The following is a 17,460-nucleotide window of genomic DNA, read 5'->3' as shown; positions in this document are numbered from 1 at the left end:
TCGTACGTATTTAGAGTATACAACATGATGACCTGATGGATGTATACACTGTGAAATGATCACCACAATCAGGCTAATTAACACATCCACCACCTCACGTACTTTACCATTTTGTGTGTGTGGTGAAAACTTTTTTTTTTTTTAATTTTTATTGGAGGATAGTTGATTTACAATGTTGTGTTAGTTTCCGCTATACTGAATCAGTTATACATACACATATATCCACTCTTTTTTAGATTCTTTTTCCATATAGGTCATTACAGAGTATTAAGTAGAGTTCCCTGTGCTATAGGGTAGGTCCTTCTTAGTTACCTATTTTATATATAGTAGTGTGTCTATGTTAAGATCTACGCCCTTAGTAAGTTTCAAGTACAGATCCCCGACCTTATTCATAACGTAATTGAAAGTTTCTGCCCTCCGACCAACACCTCCCCATTTCCTCCACCCTCTAGTCCCTGGCCACCACCATTCTTGCCTCTGCTTCTCTGAGTGTGACTTTTTTAGATTCCACACGTAACTGAGATCATGCAGTATTTGTCTTTCTGTGTCTGGCTTATTTCACTCAAGGTCCATCCATGTTGTTGCAAATGGCAGGATTTCCTTTTTATGGCTGAACAGTCCATTGTATATATATAACACATTTCCTCTATCCATTCATCCACTGATGGACACTCTGGCTGTTTCCATATCTTGTCTGCAGTAATAACATTGCAATGAATATAGAAGTGCAGCTATTTCTTCAAAATCCAGATTTCATTTCCTTTGGAAAGGGAAGTGGAACTGCTGGCTCACATGGGAGTTCTATTTTTAATTTTTTGAGGAGCCTCCATGCTCTATTCCATACTGGCTGCACCAGTTTACATTCCCACCAGCAGTGTATACAAGGATTCCCTTTTCTCCACATCTTTGCTAACACTTGTTATCACTTAGCTTTTTGATAACAGCCGTCCTAACAGGTGTGAGGTGATAACTCATTATGGTTTTGATTTGCATTTCCCTGGTATTTAGTGACGTTAAGCACCTTTTCATATATACCTGTTGGTCATTTGTACATCTTCTTTGGAAAAATGTCTATTCAGGTCCTCTGCCCATTTTCTAATCAGGTTGCTTACTTTGTTTTATTTTGCTATTGAGTTGTATGAGTCCCTTATATATTTTGGATATCAACCCCTTATCAGATATATGGTTTGGAATTTTTTTTTTCCCATTCCACAGGCTGCCTTTTCGTTATGCTGTTGGTTATGCTGTTTCCTTTGCTCTCTCTCTTTTTTGTTATTCTCTTACTTTATTCTTTTATACAATTTTTAAAGGTCACACTCCATTTATAGTTATTACAAAACATTGGCTATATTCCCCATGTTGTACAATACACCCTTGTAGGCTGTCTTACACCCAACAGTTTGTACCTTCCACTCCCCCATCTCTATATTGCCCAGCTCTTCCCTCTCCCCACTGGTAACCACTAGTTTGTTCTCTAGATCTGTGAGAAAGAATATGTCTTGTCTCCCTTTCACATTTCATAGGACTGCGGCCCTGCCGAACCTCAGCAGGGGAGAAGACAGACTCAGAGCATGTGCTCAGGCCCCATCTGGAAGCCTGTGCCTGAGGCCTCCATTTTCTAACCAGGCCTTCGAACCAAGTATTGGTATGCAGCACCCGCGGGCCGTGGGGTGCTGTCCCCTTGGGAGGCACCGGGAACCTGGAAGGGGCACAGAGACAAAGCTATGAAATCAGCGCTGTGTGTTTCAGCCGTATTCTAAAGCACGCACAGACACGCCAACACTCAGACGCTCAGACACACAGAGTATGTGACCTCGGTCAATGAATATCCATTCAAGTTAGATGAGCGTTGTACAACACACTCTCTCACTCTTTAAGTAGAAACATGGTACAACAAGTTAAAAGTGCACAGCAGAGTAGACTCTATCATGAAAATGTAGAGCTGGATTTGAATATTAACCATGATGGGAAGAAGACTACTTCTGCACTAAGCTATGTCAGACTACACTTACTGATGGTGATTTCCACTTGGTTGGTGTAATCTATGGCAACTCCCATGGGCAAGGAATCATCACTCTTGTCTGTCACAGGCAGTTCAGCTCGGCTAGAATCCTCCAGCAGCCAAGATTCCCAATTACTCTGGACAAAAGAACAAGGAGAAGAAGAAAATGCCATGTTGGTTAGAGCTTTCTCCAGCACTGCTCAACAGGAGAGAAGAAAAAAGACAGCTCACGTGGTTTAGAGTTATGTGTTGGCTGAGACTCTGAAATCTGGAAAAAGAGTCTAAAAGCTATGAGTCCCCCAGCAAGCGAGGGGTTACTTTTCCAAGTCAACCTCTCTGTCTGTTCCTGGCATACAAAGTTCCTGCCTTGTGAATAAATAACCGCTACTGTGAACACTCTCTGAAGTACCGTCCACCACAACTAGGCAGACTCCTGAACACAGAGGGTAAATCTAGTAGCTGCACTAAGCCAGTCAGTAGCTGCTCCTAGAAATCTGGGACGGGAAGCAGGATCTCCAGGGGATCTCTAGTGAGGTCTTGAGCAGAGCAGCTTATAAAGCTGGCCAGATGCCCTGTGCTCACTTGACCACAGTGACAGAAGGTAACCTTAGTTCTTGTCTTCCTAGTTCCTGGTGTCAGTTCCTCACACTGGCCAATCTTCCTGCCACTGGATTCCTTGAGAAACCACCACATCTTTCCAATAAACTCCCCTTTCGTTCAAGTTTGCTTGAGTGGGATCTGTTCCTTGCAACACATGATTCCTGGTTTTTAAAAATCTAACCTTTCAACGTTGACCAAAACTGGGCAGCACGAATCAAAGGGGAATAACGCTCAATGAGAAACAGAAAAACAAAAAACTGTTCAGGAAAGGGAACATAATCGTGCTCCATGACTTAGCCATGGACTGAACAGTCATATTCATAACAACGTAAACAAAATGGATTCCACCTTGGAAACACAATCTATAGACAAAATAAAGAAGGCTTGCCAATCACTACAGAACAGAACACACACAGTATCAGCTTTGATTTTGCAAAAGAAGAGACACAGATGACAACAGCTTACAGGTGGGAGTGGGGAAGGTGTGCTAAAGGCAAGGGTGGGGCGCTGACATGTTCCTCTCACAGCTCGGAAGATCAAGAGAGATGGTGTATGGGAATACCATAAGAAAGGAAGGTAAAAATGATTACTTAAAGTTCAAAGATAACCAACAGAAGAAACTAAAACAGTGCTATAATCCTACTGAAAGGAAGGAGGGAGGGTTTGAAGGCCACATGTGAGCTAAATCCTCATTTGCCCTAACAGCCAATAGTTTAACATTAATAATCAACAACTAGTGATAAAGCAAATTATTATTTAGGGATAAGGAGGTAACCATTAAAAGAAAAAGTTTACAAGTTAAAAGTGGTCCCCTTTCGAGGACAGAACAGATCAGGACAGGATGGGCAGGGGTGATTTTTCACTTATAAGCCTCTCTCCACTACTTGATTCTTCAACCGTGAACATAATTATTTTGATAAAAAGCAAAAATAAAAGTGTTTTTCAATGTGTGAATACATAAAATATTTGTGCTACTAAGAAATTCTTACTGAAGTTAATCCAAGAGCAGCAAATCAGACTGCTGAACTCTGGCCTGTGACCCTGAGGGCTATGCACTTATGGTTGGCCACCTTGCTGCCCAGAGAAGGATGGATAAATGTTGAACGACTGAAGGAAGAGGCATATGTACCTGTGCATGGGGTGCACAAAACATTTTTAAACTCAAGGTAGACTTTTAAAAAGAAAAGTTTCTGGCTGAGGAGTTGTGAGAAATGGTCAGAATGCAGATGCATTTTGCAAGTAGACCAAACATTACCTTTTGATAGATGTGAGATGTGAGAGAAAGAGAGGCAGAGGTGACACCATAATTTTTGCTTGAGCAATTGATGGAATGGAGACTAACCTACAAAGAAGGGAAAAACTTGAAGGAGGAGCAGGTACTGGGAGAAAAACAAGAGTTTATTTACAGACAGTATTAGTTTAAGATGCCTCTTAAAAATACAAGAGGAGTTGCCACTCAAACATTTACATATGAGATAGAAAAATACCCCTGGAATAAACTCCACTTGCTTATTGCATATGATTCTTTTGCTTAATGCCTTATTTAATGTAGTGGTACTTAATTTGGAATGTCAAATTCTGATACAGATACTACTTCATCTGTATTTTATTGGTCCATGTATTATTTTGTTTCTTTTTGCCTAGTTCACTATTTAGGGTATACCAACACTCTGTAACAAATATAGATCCAAATATGTACTAGCCAACATTACAGAAGATTTTTGGAGTTTGATTGGGTATTCAAGTTGGCAGAGTGGCTGTCCTACCAGCTTTATTCAGGGATCCAAGCTCCTCATTTGTGGCTACACAAGCCATTATTTTAGTCCTTAACCAACTTTGTATCCAGGTGACAAAGAGAAGAGCAAATGGAGGAGGCCCACAGTTCCTAGGGGCCAGGCCTAGAATTAGCACAGAAACTGCTGCTCCCATTGGAATAGGTAGAACTCAGTCACGTGGCCACACCTAACACCAGGACAGTAGCAGAAAAATAGTTCATCATTTTAATGTTCAGAAGTGAAAGAAATTTTAGGTCATTCTCCTGGTTTTCTTAGCAATAAGAAAAAATATTTAAAATTAGCAGAATTTGGGCTTCCCTGGTGGCGCAGTGGTTGAGAATCTGCCTGCTGATGCAGGGGACAAGGGTTCGAGCCCTGGTCTGGGAGGATCCCACATGCCGCGGAGCGGCTGGGCCCGTGAGCCACAACTACTGAGCCTGCGCGTCTGGAGCCTGTGCTCCACAACGGGAGAGGCCGCGACGGTGAGAGGCCCACGCACCACGATGAAGAGTGGCCCCCGCTCGCCGCAGCTGGAGAAAGCCCTCGCACAGAAACGGAGACCCAACACAGCCAAAAAATAATAATACTAATAATAAATAAATAAATAAATAAAATTTATAAAAAAATAAAATAAAATTAGCAGAATTCTGTACTCACTTTGATTAGCTGAATGAGTAACTGACCCATATTCAAAGTTCTCTGCATCCTTTTCTTATAATCCTTTACAAAATGCAGCAGAGGCACTAAAATTTGGCTCACATTTTAAATAAAACATTTTATTGATTTGGTCTTCTGTAGCTTATTGAGTTTTCATTCTCTCTTATTCTTTAAGAACAGCTCTGTATGTTTTTATGTTTGTCTCTGCCATTATTTCTAAGTAGTCTGCAACTGTAGCTCTGAGCTTCTCTTTGACCTGAGTTATTTCAGTTAGTGACTTCATATACATGTATATATATTTGCCAGTATTTTGAAGTTTTGTTTTGATTGTTTAAAATTGTGTCATTATCCAGCTTTATTACAATGTCAGAAACAGTGCAATGTCATTTCTACATCTGACTTGATTTGATCAATTTTTCAAAATGTTTTGTGGCTTCTGGAAAAAAAAAAGTTTATTCTTGATGTGTACCCAAATTTAATACAACCATTACCTGGCCTTTCCTAATTATATAATTAAAGAAAGAAAGAAAAGCTTCCCTTTCATTGTCTCTCCTGTGCAGTCACTGTGCATAATCTACCAGAGCTCAGGAGAGCTTACCACGACAACCTCAGCCCACCCTGGCCTGCAAGGAGCACACAGGGGAAGAAGGGAGATGGGTGCTTATCTGCACAGGTGCTTTTAGCTTTCTGGCAGTTTTTCAAAGTCAAACAGAAAGTATTTCTGATGAGTCACAATTTGGTTTGATTTGCATGTTTCTCTTCCATAGTCAAGGACAGGTTATAGTTAACCAAATAGAAGAGGCAGGTTCAAGTAATAGGAAGAAAATAAAGACGGCTGAACAGAACAAGGCAGAAAAAACCTCCTACACATCCAGGTACACTCCTATTGGAGGCTGATTACTAGTAAGTTTCCACACACAGTGGATACATCCTAACCTAACGGAAGGGCTTTTGATGACATTGAAGGAATGGCTAAATCTGACACCCATGTTTGTCCAATGCAATATCCAAGCCATTTGGTCCAAGGCTCTTGGTCATTTAAGCTGTGCTCTCATCCAGAAACTCATTAAAAGGGATGTGACTTCATCTAAATCTTAACCTCAGTTAAACCCGTCCAAAATCTTTCTCAGAAAAGTATCACATAAAAGTGACAAAAGAGAGACATTTACCTGGCTGCTTTGTCGAGCGAGGATACTAACTTCTGTTGAAGCCGCAGATGCTGCCAGCACTAAATCCCTTCAAAGAATAAAACCGGAACACCATTAAATTCAAACAGCAACAGTTGTACCTTGACTTGAGTCACTGGTAGCATCTACAAGGTTTTCATTGGGATGTGAAGGAGAAAAGCAAGGTTTTCTACCTGGCTGAAGAAAGGTAAGAAGATTTTGGATGTAAAGCTTTACTTTTTAGTTCATAGGCTAGAGCCCTGGAGACTCAGCCAACTGCCTCCCTACTTAAGACAAAGGAGAGACACAACAGAATCAAGTCAGAATTCCCAATAAATATAATACCCCCCTGTAGAGAGAATAATCTAATTAGAGGAACAGAAGCTTTGCTTCAAGTCATCTATCTTTCAAAGGGACACTTCTGCTCAGAGGGAAACTTTAGTATGTTCCTTAAACATCAGTATTTTCTTAAGTCATCACTGGAGTTAATGAGAAAATGGGATTTCTAAGTTTAGTATATATTTGAGCTAAATAATTCAAGACTGGGAAAACAGAAGTAGTAGTCAGCAAGGCATTATCTAGCAAGAGCTGAAAATACGTTCGGGGTATCTCCAGCCTCTATTTTCCTCCCTTACAGAAAGGAAACAAAACAGAACAAGCAGGACCAAGTGACTCAGGCGTGACCTGACAGTGAGGGCAGGCTGTACCCTCCCTGGGTACGCGGCTCACCATTCTTCGATGTAGCTGAGGTAGTAATGATGCTGCCTCTCTGTACAGCTGCCGTAGCAGGGCTCCATAAAGTTCACAAACACTTCTGGGTGCTTTTCTTCTTTTTTCTACGATGAACAGAACGAGAAAAAAAAAATCTCATGGGCGATTTTTCTTGAATCCTACACAGTTAAGAATCTCAAAAGATAAAACCATTTAAGTTTTATGAGAAAATTCATTCAAAATATATAGACACTATATAAAGGCAGCATTGAGCAGTACAAAGAACAGAAGCATTGGCCACTGACCAAACTGAATTCAAAGTTTTCTGTCACTTTAGCATGGACAGATTACTCAACCTCTCTGATAATGTTTTCTCTCATGTATGATGGACCTAAAAAACCTACATCAAAGGCTGTTGTGAGACATGAAAGGATACATATAAAGCATCTAACCCAGTCTAACATGGAACATAAGTAGTATTCAATAAATGCTAGTGTTAATATTATCCCTGGGAAAAGAAAATCTTAATGATATCTTGAAATAGGCATCTTAATAAACTTATTTTTAAAATTCAATATTGTCAGGAACCCAAAAGAGTTAATAAAAACAAGGCACTTTTTTCTCAGATTGGCAAAGATTAAAAATGGTACCATTGCATATTGACACACATATTGGGAAACTGGTAGTTCCATCCGTGGTAGGAGTATAAACTGATACAACTTTTCTAAAAGATACTTCGGCAGTGTTTTCAAAAGCCTATATCAAAAGAGCATATACTGCTTGACCTAGCAAATTCATTTCTAGGTATTTATCCTAAAAAATAAACATAATCCCATTAAGTGTATATAAAAGAGTGTTAGTATTCTTTAAAACAGAAAAAAAGTGAAAGCAACCTGAGTATCCAACAGTAGAGGAAGCGCTAAATAAATTGTATCTGCCCAAAAGCAAAATTCAGATTTACTGAGGTAGAAAGATAGTTGCAACTTACTAAGTAAAACAAGGTTGCAAAACAGAATGACCAGTGCCACCCCCACTTTTGTTATATTTAGACTTTTATGTATGTATTTAATGTTTTTCTAGACTTTGAAAGCTAACGTGATTTGGAAATATAAGCCCTGCCTCATTTGCTGTTTTTTAATGCCACTGCAATTCAGTAAGACAGTGTAGATCTTATTATTCAGGTCCTTCTTTGTCCTTCAAAATGACTCACTCCCTCACTCAAATGGCTCCTCCTCAGAGGCCTTCCTTGACCACCCAAGCTAAATCACGCCCCAGTCCTCATCCACCCCTTACCCTGCTTTATGTCCTCCATCACCCCTATCACTCCTTGATCCGACACTTGTTTGTGGACTAGCACGTTCATCCAAATGCGAGATCCACAAAAGCAAGGACTTTGCCTTGGTCGCAGCTATATTCTCAGCTTTAAAGCACACTGTGTAGGCATTCGATAAATATCTGATGAATAAATAAGTAAACGAATTTTGAAAATCAAGGTACTTTCTTGCTTTTCTAAAATGTCTTTATCAGGTTAACATCTACCACAACTCATAGTTTGCAACTTAAGCAAAGTAAGTTTTAGGACTTTTTTCACCTCGTGACTCAACAGTAGAACATGCTCTAAGTGAACACCACCATTTTGGTCCCTAGGATCCCAGTGCAGCATTAAAATCTTACACCTCAGGTTGCATGACCACTGCCAGCAAGAAAAGGAAACTGAAGCCTAACTGCAAACTTTATTAGAAGTCTTCTAAAATTCTCAAATAACAGAGACATCCTTTTCATAGACATACCGGGAGTAGAGCCATCACCACATCTGGAGCAGTTTCCAAGGTCCCGTCTGCAGCAGCATATACTATTGTGAATTCATATGTACCGATCCACAGCACATCCAGAACTGAAAGACACACATCCTAATAAACCATCTTGTGCTTGGAATAACCCCTGTACGTTATATTACCATCTCATGGATAAAAAAAAAATCCAACTCCTATAGCTTTTAAAAAGGTCCAGATTTCACTAACTAAATACAATTCACAAAGACTCAAGAAGCCCAAATTCATCCCAAAGTGGTTTTTTTTTTTTTCTGGTGGATTATAATCAAGGCAAATAATGAAGAATTCTAATTAAAAAATCAGGATCCATTTAATGTCATTTACCAAGAGACACAGGTGTCTACCAGAGGATTATTGTTACAGCGACTTAATCAGCTAACTGAAATAATGGGGGTTTTCATACAGGAGGCACCAACACTTCCCTGAGCAGGTAGGCAGGTACATCACATGATCTGAAATTTCTGCAATACGGACAGCACCTCATTAGAGGTCAGCCCAATAAGAAAAGCAGATGTGTTACCTCTGACAGGATGATCTGCCTCATAAAATGGAGGACAAGGAATGACTTTTTTTTCCTGCAAAGTCTGAAAGAGATTTGAAAAAAAAAAAAAAAACAGAGTCGAATGAAACAATCCCCAAACCAATGAAACTGTCAAATCCAGTAAGTTCCCCTAGAAACCACCTAAGTCTCATCTCCCCAGCCAGGAGAGAATGAATACAGAGACGAGTGGATGCCTACTTCTAGAATCCTACCCTGTGGCAACACTCACGGCAACGTGATCAATGTAGGTAATGAGGATGCTCTAGAGTAGCAAAACCACTCACACGGATGCGGATAACCATCAATAACGGAACAGAGGGATTCACACAGCGGAGTCCTATGCAGCCATTCAAAAGAATGAAGTAACTCTATATGTAACGAGCTGGAAAAAAAAGACTCCAATACTCTATTTTTTTTTTTTTTTTTCAGCCGCAGCGCGCGGCATGAGGAATCTTAGTTCCCCGATCAGGGATCGAACCTATGCCCCCTGCAGTGGAAGAGCGGAGTACTAACCACTGGACCACCAGGGAAGTCCCTCCAATACACTATTAAGTTTAAAAAAAAAAAATAAGGCAAACAATAAAATTAAACCAACTATATTAACTTTATTTTTTTTTTGTATTAACTTTTTACAGGCTAATGCCCTAAAAGAATATGTACGAAATGTCACATAACTTTTTGTGATGACAAAGAAGAAACAAAACCTTAACCTCAAACCTATTCCACCACATTCACCACTTTGCAGCCCCACAGAGAACAGGTGGAATGCACAACAGCACAGGCCTTGGCATTGCCTGTGAACCCCTCCTTCCCATTCGGATGTGACCAGATATATATGGATTCTTTGTCAATTTATATTGAAGAATATTCATGAATATTACCTCTGGAAGACCACAGGGGGAAGCTGACAGAGTGGACATGCAACAACTCTTTCCTGCATTCACTTGTGTACTGACAGATTTGTTGCAATGAGCATAAATTACATTTTAATAGAAAAAAAACAGCAAAGATACTCCCAAACCACCCCCAAAACAGTGGGTAACTTAAGTAAAAAAGTTCTGAAGTCCAAGACAAGACTTACAGGAAGATACTGGACCACAGTTCCATTCTGTTTCCCCACTGCCAGCTGCTTTCCTTTGGGGCTCCAGCAGACTGGGTAAAGAAGAGAATGCTACCAATTAAAAACTGGATAAAATGGAGCAAATCAATGAGATCTGTACCAAAACAGCCACATAATAACCACTTCTTGTTCCTCTGTCAGTCCATGGAAGACTGTGGGATCATCCTTACTTGGCACAGTGAAAAAAGAAAGATCATTCTGATGATAGAAGCCAACTGTGATTTATCACTGGGCCACTGAATCAGCTGTTAAAAATGCTTTTTCACGGTCACGGCTCCAAGCAGCTGGGGATCCCTACAGCTAACTTTCCTGAACAAGTAGTAGATAATCTTCCAGCTGATGTAGCCACTGGCATATATTATGGTTGGGCCAGTGTTGGAAGTGGAGACGTCCATAAGCTGGTGGTGAGCATAGGATGGAACCCATACTACAAGAATACAAAAAGGTCCATGGAAACTCATATCATGCATACTTTCAAAGAGGACTTCTATGGGGAAATTCTCAACGTGGCCATTGTCGGCTACCTCAGACCAGAAAAGAACTTTGATTCTTTAGAGTCACTTATTTCAGCAATTCAAGGTGATATTGAGGAAGCTAAGAAACGACTAGATTTACCAGAACATTTGAAACTCAAAGAAGACAATTTCTTCCAGGTTCCTAAAAGCAAAGTAATGAATGGCCACTGAAGGAAAAGCATCTTATTTATTCATTCACTGTTTTCTAATATTTTACTGCTCATAACTCTACAGTCTCATCTTGGTTATATTTTAAAAATCAAACATTTTCCTACAGCTGTGAATTAAACAGTACAATGTAGTTACCATATTATGTTCCAACTGTTCAATTAAACCCATCATGTTACAGTACTAAAAAGGTTCATTTTAAAAATCAAGATTCTTTTTTATGTAATATGTTGATTAAAATGTACTACTAGAAAGGTCTTAAGTGTTTTATAATGGAAATGGAATATATATAAATATGGGTAACAGGCGAGTCGCTAGTTTGAGATGAGAACTATAATTCTCATGGTAAAATTCTAGCATGCATGTACCTGTATAGCATGCTCTGCTAATCAGAAGGCTCATAAAAGTAACTATATTAAGCAGAGGTTTGACAGTTTATTACAAACCTAAGGGGAAAAATCCAGACTTCGTATTTTTGATATTTTGTGCATTTATATATTATTATAGACATGAAGACTTGTGAAATTTCATTTTAGTTAGTCATTTCCTTTAAGGGCTCAAATCATTGTACTGTGTTCCATTTTTGTTACAGCTGCCTCAGTTCTCATTGGTCTAGATTCTCTCCCTATTTTTTTTTGTTTTTCTTTTAAAACAGTGAAAATGAGTGTTTTTCGAATCTCTAGTTCTCATTTTTGTGTTGTATAACACTTCTCTCTTTTTAAGAGTAGATATTCTTCAACATTTTTCTTAACCTTTGCTTCCTGTAAACAATTGTCAGTGTCAGTTCTTCCATTTAGAATATCCAACTTTACATTTACAAAATGTAGTTTCATCTGCGTCTGTATCTGCCATCCCATCGCTTCACTATATGAACAGTGATTAAGTGCATGTCTCTTGCATTTTAGAAAAAACACCCAAACGTTCATCTGTAGGTTTCCTCAAAGTTTAAACGAACACCTAGCATTTCATTTATACATACCAGTTTCTTAAACAACACAAAATACTTGTTCCCCGCCCCCACCCCGGGAAACTATTTAAGAGCCAACTAAATTATGAAATACAAAGTTATTTGTTTTTAATGTGACTATATGTTCCTGAGCAAATGCAGACTGTTGTAGTTGTCTGTGCACAATGTAATTTAAGGCTAAAGAGTGCTATCTAGAAGATAATTTTAAAGATAACTCACTATAAAACCATTTTCCCCTAATCTGCATAAATGAGAACTGATTTTAACAAAACTGTTTATATAATATTTACAAGAACATCTAAAGCTAATGTTGGAGAAGGGGGAAGCAGGAATAAATTCAGTTGGATTGTTTTGACTTTTTGGTGTATGAATTTATGGCAAACAATGTAGTATGAGTCTTTTCCATTTCTTCTTTAAAGAAATACTTAGAAAATGTAATTTAATGTTAGAAATCCTGTACTTGAAAGAAGCCTCAATTATCAGTGGTTCTATGAAACAAAGTTAAAAACAAACATGGAAAGTGTAAAAAAGATTTGTGTTTGAGTAGCTTGCGACTGACTGTGTCCTCATTAAGTGTGAAAATTCTTTGATACTGTCACCTTACATTTTGTTAAATAACTATTGCTTTTGAAAAGCCTATAGTGTGTGGTTTAGGAGTTAGTTAATAGTGTCTACATTTTTTTAAGTTTTATATATAAAGTATTTATATATTATAAGAAATTGCAGTAGGGCCATTTTCGATTAGTCAGTGTTTTCAGGCCTTGAAATAAATCTTGACCAAGTGAAAAAAAAAAAAAAAAATGTTTTTTCAATGGAGTATTGCCCAGAAAGCTGTAAAGTACAGAAAACTCTGTAGTCTTTAGATAAAACAAGGAGAATACAGAAGGTTTTCAAATATCAAGAAATCATTCTCTTGCTCCTACTTGATATTTTCTAATGCTTTTCCTCAAAGGTACAAATGACTGTTTCAGAGTACGACCCTTTTAGATCAAAACAATTATTCTCAATAACACAGTTCTAAACCAACTATGCCAAAATATTTCTTTCTCCAGAAAACCCAAGCTCATTCAAGTTAAATCATGTATGCTATTTGGTTTCAAGGACATTAACTATGGAAATAAAAAACACTCTCTCCACTTCTACCAAAGAACAACAAATATGACAAAAAACCCCATTTGCTTTTTTTCCAGAAATTAAATTTTAACTAGATTACCATTACCATATGTTACAGAGGAGAAGACTTTATTACTCACCAGATGTTACTCCTACTGTGGAAGGAAGAGTCGCACACACTTTCACTGCCTCTGTGACTTGTAGGACAGCAATGCTGCCATCAGCCAGACAAAGTGCCACCGTGGAGGAAACAGTAGGGTTCCACTTCATATCGACCACCATGCCCCCTGCATCTTTCAGGAGCTTATGATACGCAAACGGGCGTTTCTGCTGTTTGGCCTTTTAAAACAAATGCCCAGAAGCAAACATATATTAGTAAATTAAGAAGTACAGAGACATTTAATAGTCAAAGAAAATTACTGAATCTGCAAGTTTTCTGGAATTACAGTTCACTTTTCTCCATGACCATGAAAAAAAAAGGTAGCTCTGCACAACAGTCTATTTGTTACAGACAATTTTAACACAACTTTGAAAACGGCAATCAATTGTTATAGCATACTCAGAGGGACTCGCAACAAAGGAACACACAAATGCAAAATAATCCATAAAGAGCAGACACTAAATAAAAATCTGGGTTCTGCTTCTTAATAGTGTTGGGCCCTTGAATTTTAGAGAGCTCTCATCTTAAAATATTGTACCTATTTTAACTGGTATGCAGAAACCACCAAAGGCTTCAAAATTCCAAAAGAGCTTCACTGAAGATTTGTTGTGGAAGGCTAATGAAAGATTAATGATATAAAAGGTACCCCAAACAAACAAACACACAAGAACCCCAAATACTTAAACTCCTTGGGCTTGTTCCTCTACTTATGAAATGAAGACGACAGTACCTACTGCATAAGGCCATGAGGGGTAGGCATGAATGAGAACAAGGCACGTAAAGCACTAGTACAGGGCCTGGCACACAGTCAGTATAAACACTCAATATTATTGACTATTATCATTACTAAACGGCCTGGAATGGAAGAACACTACATTAGGAGGCCAGAGATCCAGGATGTAGGAACTTCTGACATTAACTACTAACTCTATGGCCTTGGGCAAGTCACCTAAGGGTCCCTGGGCTCTGGCTGTCTCATATATAAATGAGAAATGATAACATCTTGGGGCAGGTGGTATTACGAAATAATTTCTTGAAGTCACTTCTATCTCCAAAGATCTATGATTCTATAATTAAGGACCTTTTAAAAACCCGTATTTTAATCTAGAAAAAGAATTCAAAGGTCAACCAAGAACTTCTAGGTTATGATTCAATACCAGGAAATCTTCTTAGGTCCCTACAGTTTGCCAGCAGCTTACCTCATTTGAGAAAGTGCGAACATCAAAAAAAGCAATAATGGAACCATATTCACTGGACATCATGCACACGGAAAGTGTGAGGTTATCACAGCTCAGGGCCAGGTGATGTATCGGGAATTTCATAGGAACTAGCAAGCTTTGAACTTTATCAACTATGAAAACATAAAAAAACACAGAGCAGAAAATGGAATGTTCTAAGCATAAGCCACAAACTCTCTATTCAGGTCTATGTGAAACAATTTTTGCATCTACATAAAAATATGCACACACCCTGATAACCAGTTGTGCAGATAAATCGTAGCTTTCTTACAGATGTATAATGTTGCATTAAGTATCACAGGGACTCTTCCTCATCTGACCTGAGAAAACTAACTGTGGCTCTATAGCCCTTATTGAAAACAGTGCCCTGTACCGTCTTTTTGCAACAATGCTCCAGATAGCACACATTCCCATTTGCTTTGGATGGCGCTGTTGTGACAACTAAAAAGCCACGCAATGAAACTCTTCTCCCAGGGAGCCGGAACCCAAGTTCAACTGAGCATATGGTGCAACGGTAAGCTGTTCTTCCCTCTGAGCTCAGAGCGACAGCTCACCAAAAGAGAAATACAAAGGACCAAAGAGAACACCCAGGAGGGCTTCCAGAAGCCTACCTAGAACTTCCTCTTCTTTGGGGTCAATCTCAGGACTAACAGCAGTTTTCCTACTAGAATGATTTCTTGTAAATCAAATGACATTAGCACTTCACTCCTCTATCATGCAACATAAACCAAGGAACTTACCTATCTTATTGGGATCATCTCCAGGTTTATTCTGAATAAGAAGATTTTTAGCAGGAAAAATCTGCAACCCACTGGCTCCACCAGCGAAGACCAGGCCATACTTGTTGGACACGGCAAGCAGATTCGAGCGTTCCTTGGGCAACTCCTCAGGGGAGTCAAAGATTCTCACCTTCTTCAGTGCTCTAAACTGAAAATCCTGTGGTGCGGGGTCAAAACAAGATCAATTCAGGGAAAACAGGAAATTAAATCACATGTGTCATTATATTTCAGTACACCCAATTCCAGCACAACAAAATATACATTACCCTGAGGGTAAGGGCTGTGTGGCTCAGTCATTTTTAAGCTTCCTGTGATATCATGGCACCCGGTATAGTGCTTATTAGTATTTACTGAATAAATTAAATTTAAAAAAATTCTTTCATGACGCCTTCCTTGACTAACCCACATAACACTGATCTTTTCCTTTTCTGAATTCCTAGCTTATTTATTGTCTGAACCACCACACAAGCTGCATTTTTTTATTTACAATCTTGTCCTATTTCATGGTATGTCTTATGATCCAGAGCAGTGCTTAATAAATTGTTGTTACATATTGAAAGCATCACTCAACTACCCTGTAAGCTCAAACTACCAGTGCAGTACTCAACAAAGATACATGGAAATAATGACCACTGAACGGTAACCAAATCCCAAGAACTGGCTTACCTGCATCAGATACTAAACAAAACTCCCACCACTGAAGAGGTCAATCTCTTGGTGTTCAAGACCTATAAACATACCTAGATGCTATGAGGACATCTAAAATCAAGTCCAAACCCCTTAACACAGGCTGTAAGGCCAACACGGCTTCATTTGTGTCCATTTATGGTGTTTCATACAGGATCCCTAACACACCCCACATACTAATTTCCTTGGATTCGATGTTTAATACATATTTGCTAAAAGATTAACTGAAATACTCTTCTTAATTCCAACTGAGTATGGTGATCAGAAATCCATACGGCTTTCCAGGTCAGACCATAAAATTTTCAACCTTTTTTGTTAATTCTCATCCTGATAATCCCAAATATCCTACTTGGGTCTTGTAATCAGAAACTCAAAGGGAGGCCATCATTTTCTAAGTCTGTGGTTCTAAAACCTTTGTATCCTTCTGCTACAGCACATGAAATATGGCACACTCTCATTGGGTTGCTCACCCTTGGCAATGATTCTCAAGAAGAACGAGAGCATCACTATTCTAAACATGGTATGGATTACTACTCCCTAATGCATTTCAGTGATTTGTTGTTCAAATGCCTAAAATATTCCTACAACTTATTTCCTTTCGGGTGTTTACAACCATCATTTGGATCACCTGGTCCTCTCAAGTTTCCTGACTTCAGGCTGATTTCCAGTACCGAAACAGCCCTCCGATCCTAGTTAACTAAAGCTCTTGTAGGATAAGTGATGAACCCTGGCTCTGCATTAGGCAAGCGTGGACCGCCTTACTAGTACAGCGAGAGAGGAGAGAGGGTCTTAAAAACAATAACAACAATCTGGTTTTCAGCCCGCTTGTCAAATGCGGCTTTGGGTAAGTTACTTTCCGAGCCTCAATTTGCTCCTCTACATTAACAAGTACTTCGTAGGGTTGCTGTGATAATTACCAGTGCCTGGCACAGTAAACGCTCAATAAACAGTAGTTAGTACCACTACTCGGATCACCACATTAAAGTAGCTAGGATAACTCAAGAGGGTCGCACAAGACCAACAGGGGACGCGGAAACCGCATTCCGTGGGGCTTTCACGCCAACTCCACGGCAGAGAGCTCCAGGACGCGGTAATGCGAACTCTGAAAGCGGCAAATTGTTCAAGCAGGAGGCGCTGGGGGCGGGGGGGCGGGGGGCGGGCGGGTCAGCGGACATCCGAGCTCCCCGGGTCAGCGGGGCTCCAAGGCAACACCAGAACTAAGGAAGGGAGGGAGGCCCCGGCCAGTGTCTGACCTTCATCTCCCGCTCGGGGATCACGGCATCCATTTCGTCTCCCATCGCGCCGCCCTCAACTGGTCAAAGCAGCTACCACAGCTGCCCGCGTCCTTGCAGACACAGCCCAAACGGCTCGCAGGCCGACTTCCTTCCCGCAGCTCTAACGGCGCGCAGACATGACGCACTTCCGGCGC

General features: G+C 39.6%; 1 protein-coding gene across 4 annotated transcripts in view; it reads right to left on the bottom strand.

The window, feature by feature from the left end:
• NUP214 (nucleoporin 214) overlaps positions 1 to 17,444 on the bottom strand; it is a 101,348-nt gene extending 83,904 nt beyond the window's left edge. For 2 of the 4 annotated variants that reach the window (XM_036854675.1, XM_036854676.1), the window contains exons 1-10: positions 17,285 to 17,443; positions 15,306 to 15,501; positions 14,527 to 14,678; positions 13,308 to 13,506; positions 10,366 to 10,436; positions 9,264 to 9,327; positions 8,702 to 8,805; positions 6,930 to 7,036; positions 6,204 to 6,270; positions 2,013 to 2,139 (exon numbers count right to left, since the gene is read on the bottom strand). In XM_036854675.1, coding sequence (XP_036710570.1) covers positions 2,013 to 2,139; positions 6,204 to 6,270; positions 6,930 to 7,036; positions 8,702 to 8,805; positions 9,264 to 9,327; positions 10,366 to 10,436; positions 13,308 to 13,506; positions 14,527 to 14,678; positions 15,306 to 15,501; positions 17,285 to 17,329 — 1,132 coding nt within the window. In that variant the 5' untranslated portion in view covers positions 17,330 to 17,443. Of the gene's footprint in view, positions 1 to 2,012; positions 2,140 to 6,203; positions 6,271 to 6,929; positions 7,037 to 8,701; positions 8,806 to 9,263; positions 9,328 to 10,365; positions 10,437 to 13,307; positions 13,507 to 14,526; positions 14,679 to 15,305; positions 15,502 to 17,284 lie in introns of those variants that run through there. The other 2 variants (XM_036854677.1, XM_036854678.1) reach the window with 2 other exon arrangements.
• Positions 17,445 to 17,460: the final 16 nt, after the last annotated feature.

The sequence above is a fragment of the Balaenoptera musculus genome, chromosome 6 (assembly GCF_009873245.2).
Source record: "Balaenoptera musculus isolate JJ_BM4_2016_0621 chromosome 6, mBalMus1.pri.v3, whole genome shotgun sequence".
NCBI lineage: Eukaryota > Metazoa > Chordata > Mammalia > Artiodactyla > Balaenopteridae > Balaenoptera > Balaenoptera musculus.
Note: the sequence above shows the minus strand (reverse complement) of the source record. Positions and strands in the feature narration are given on the sequence as shown.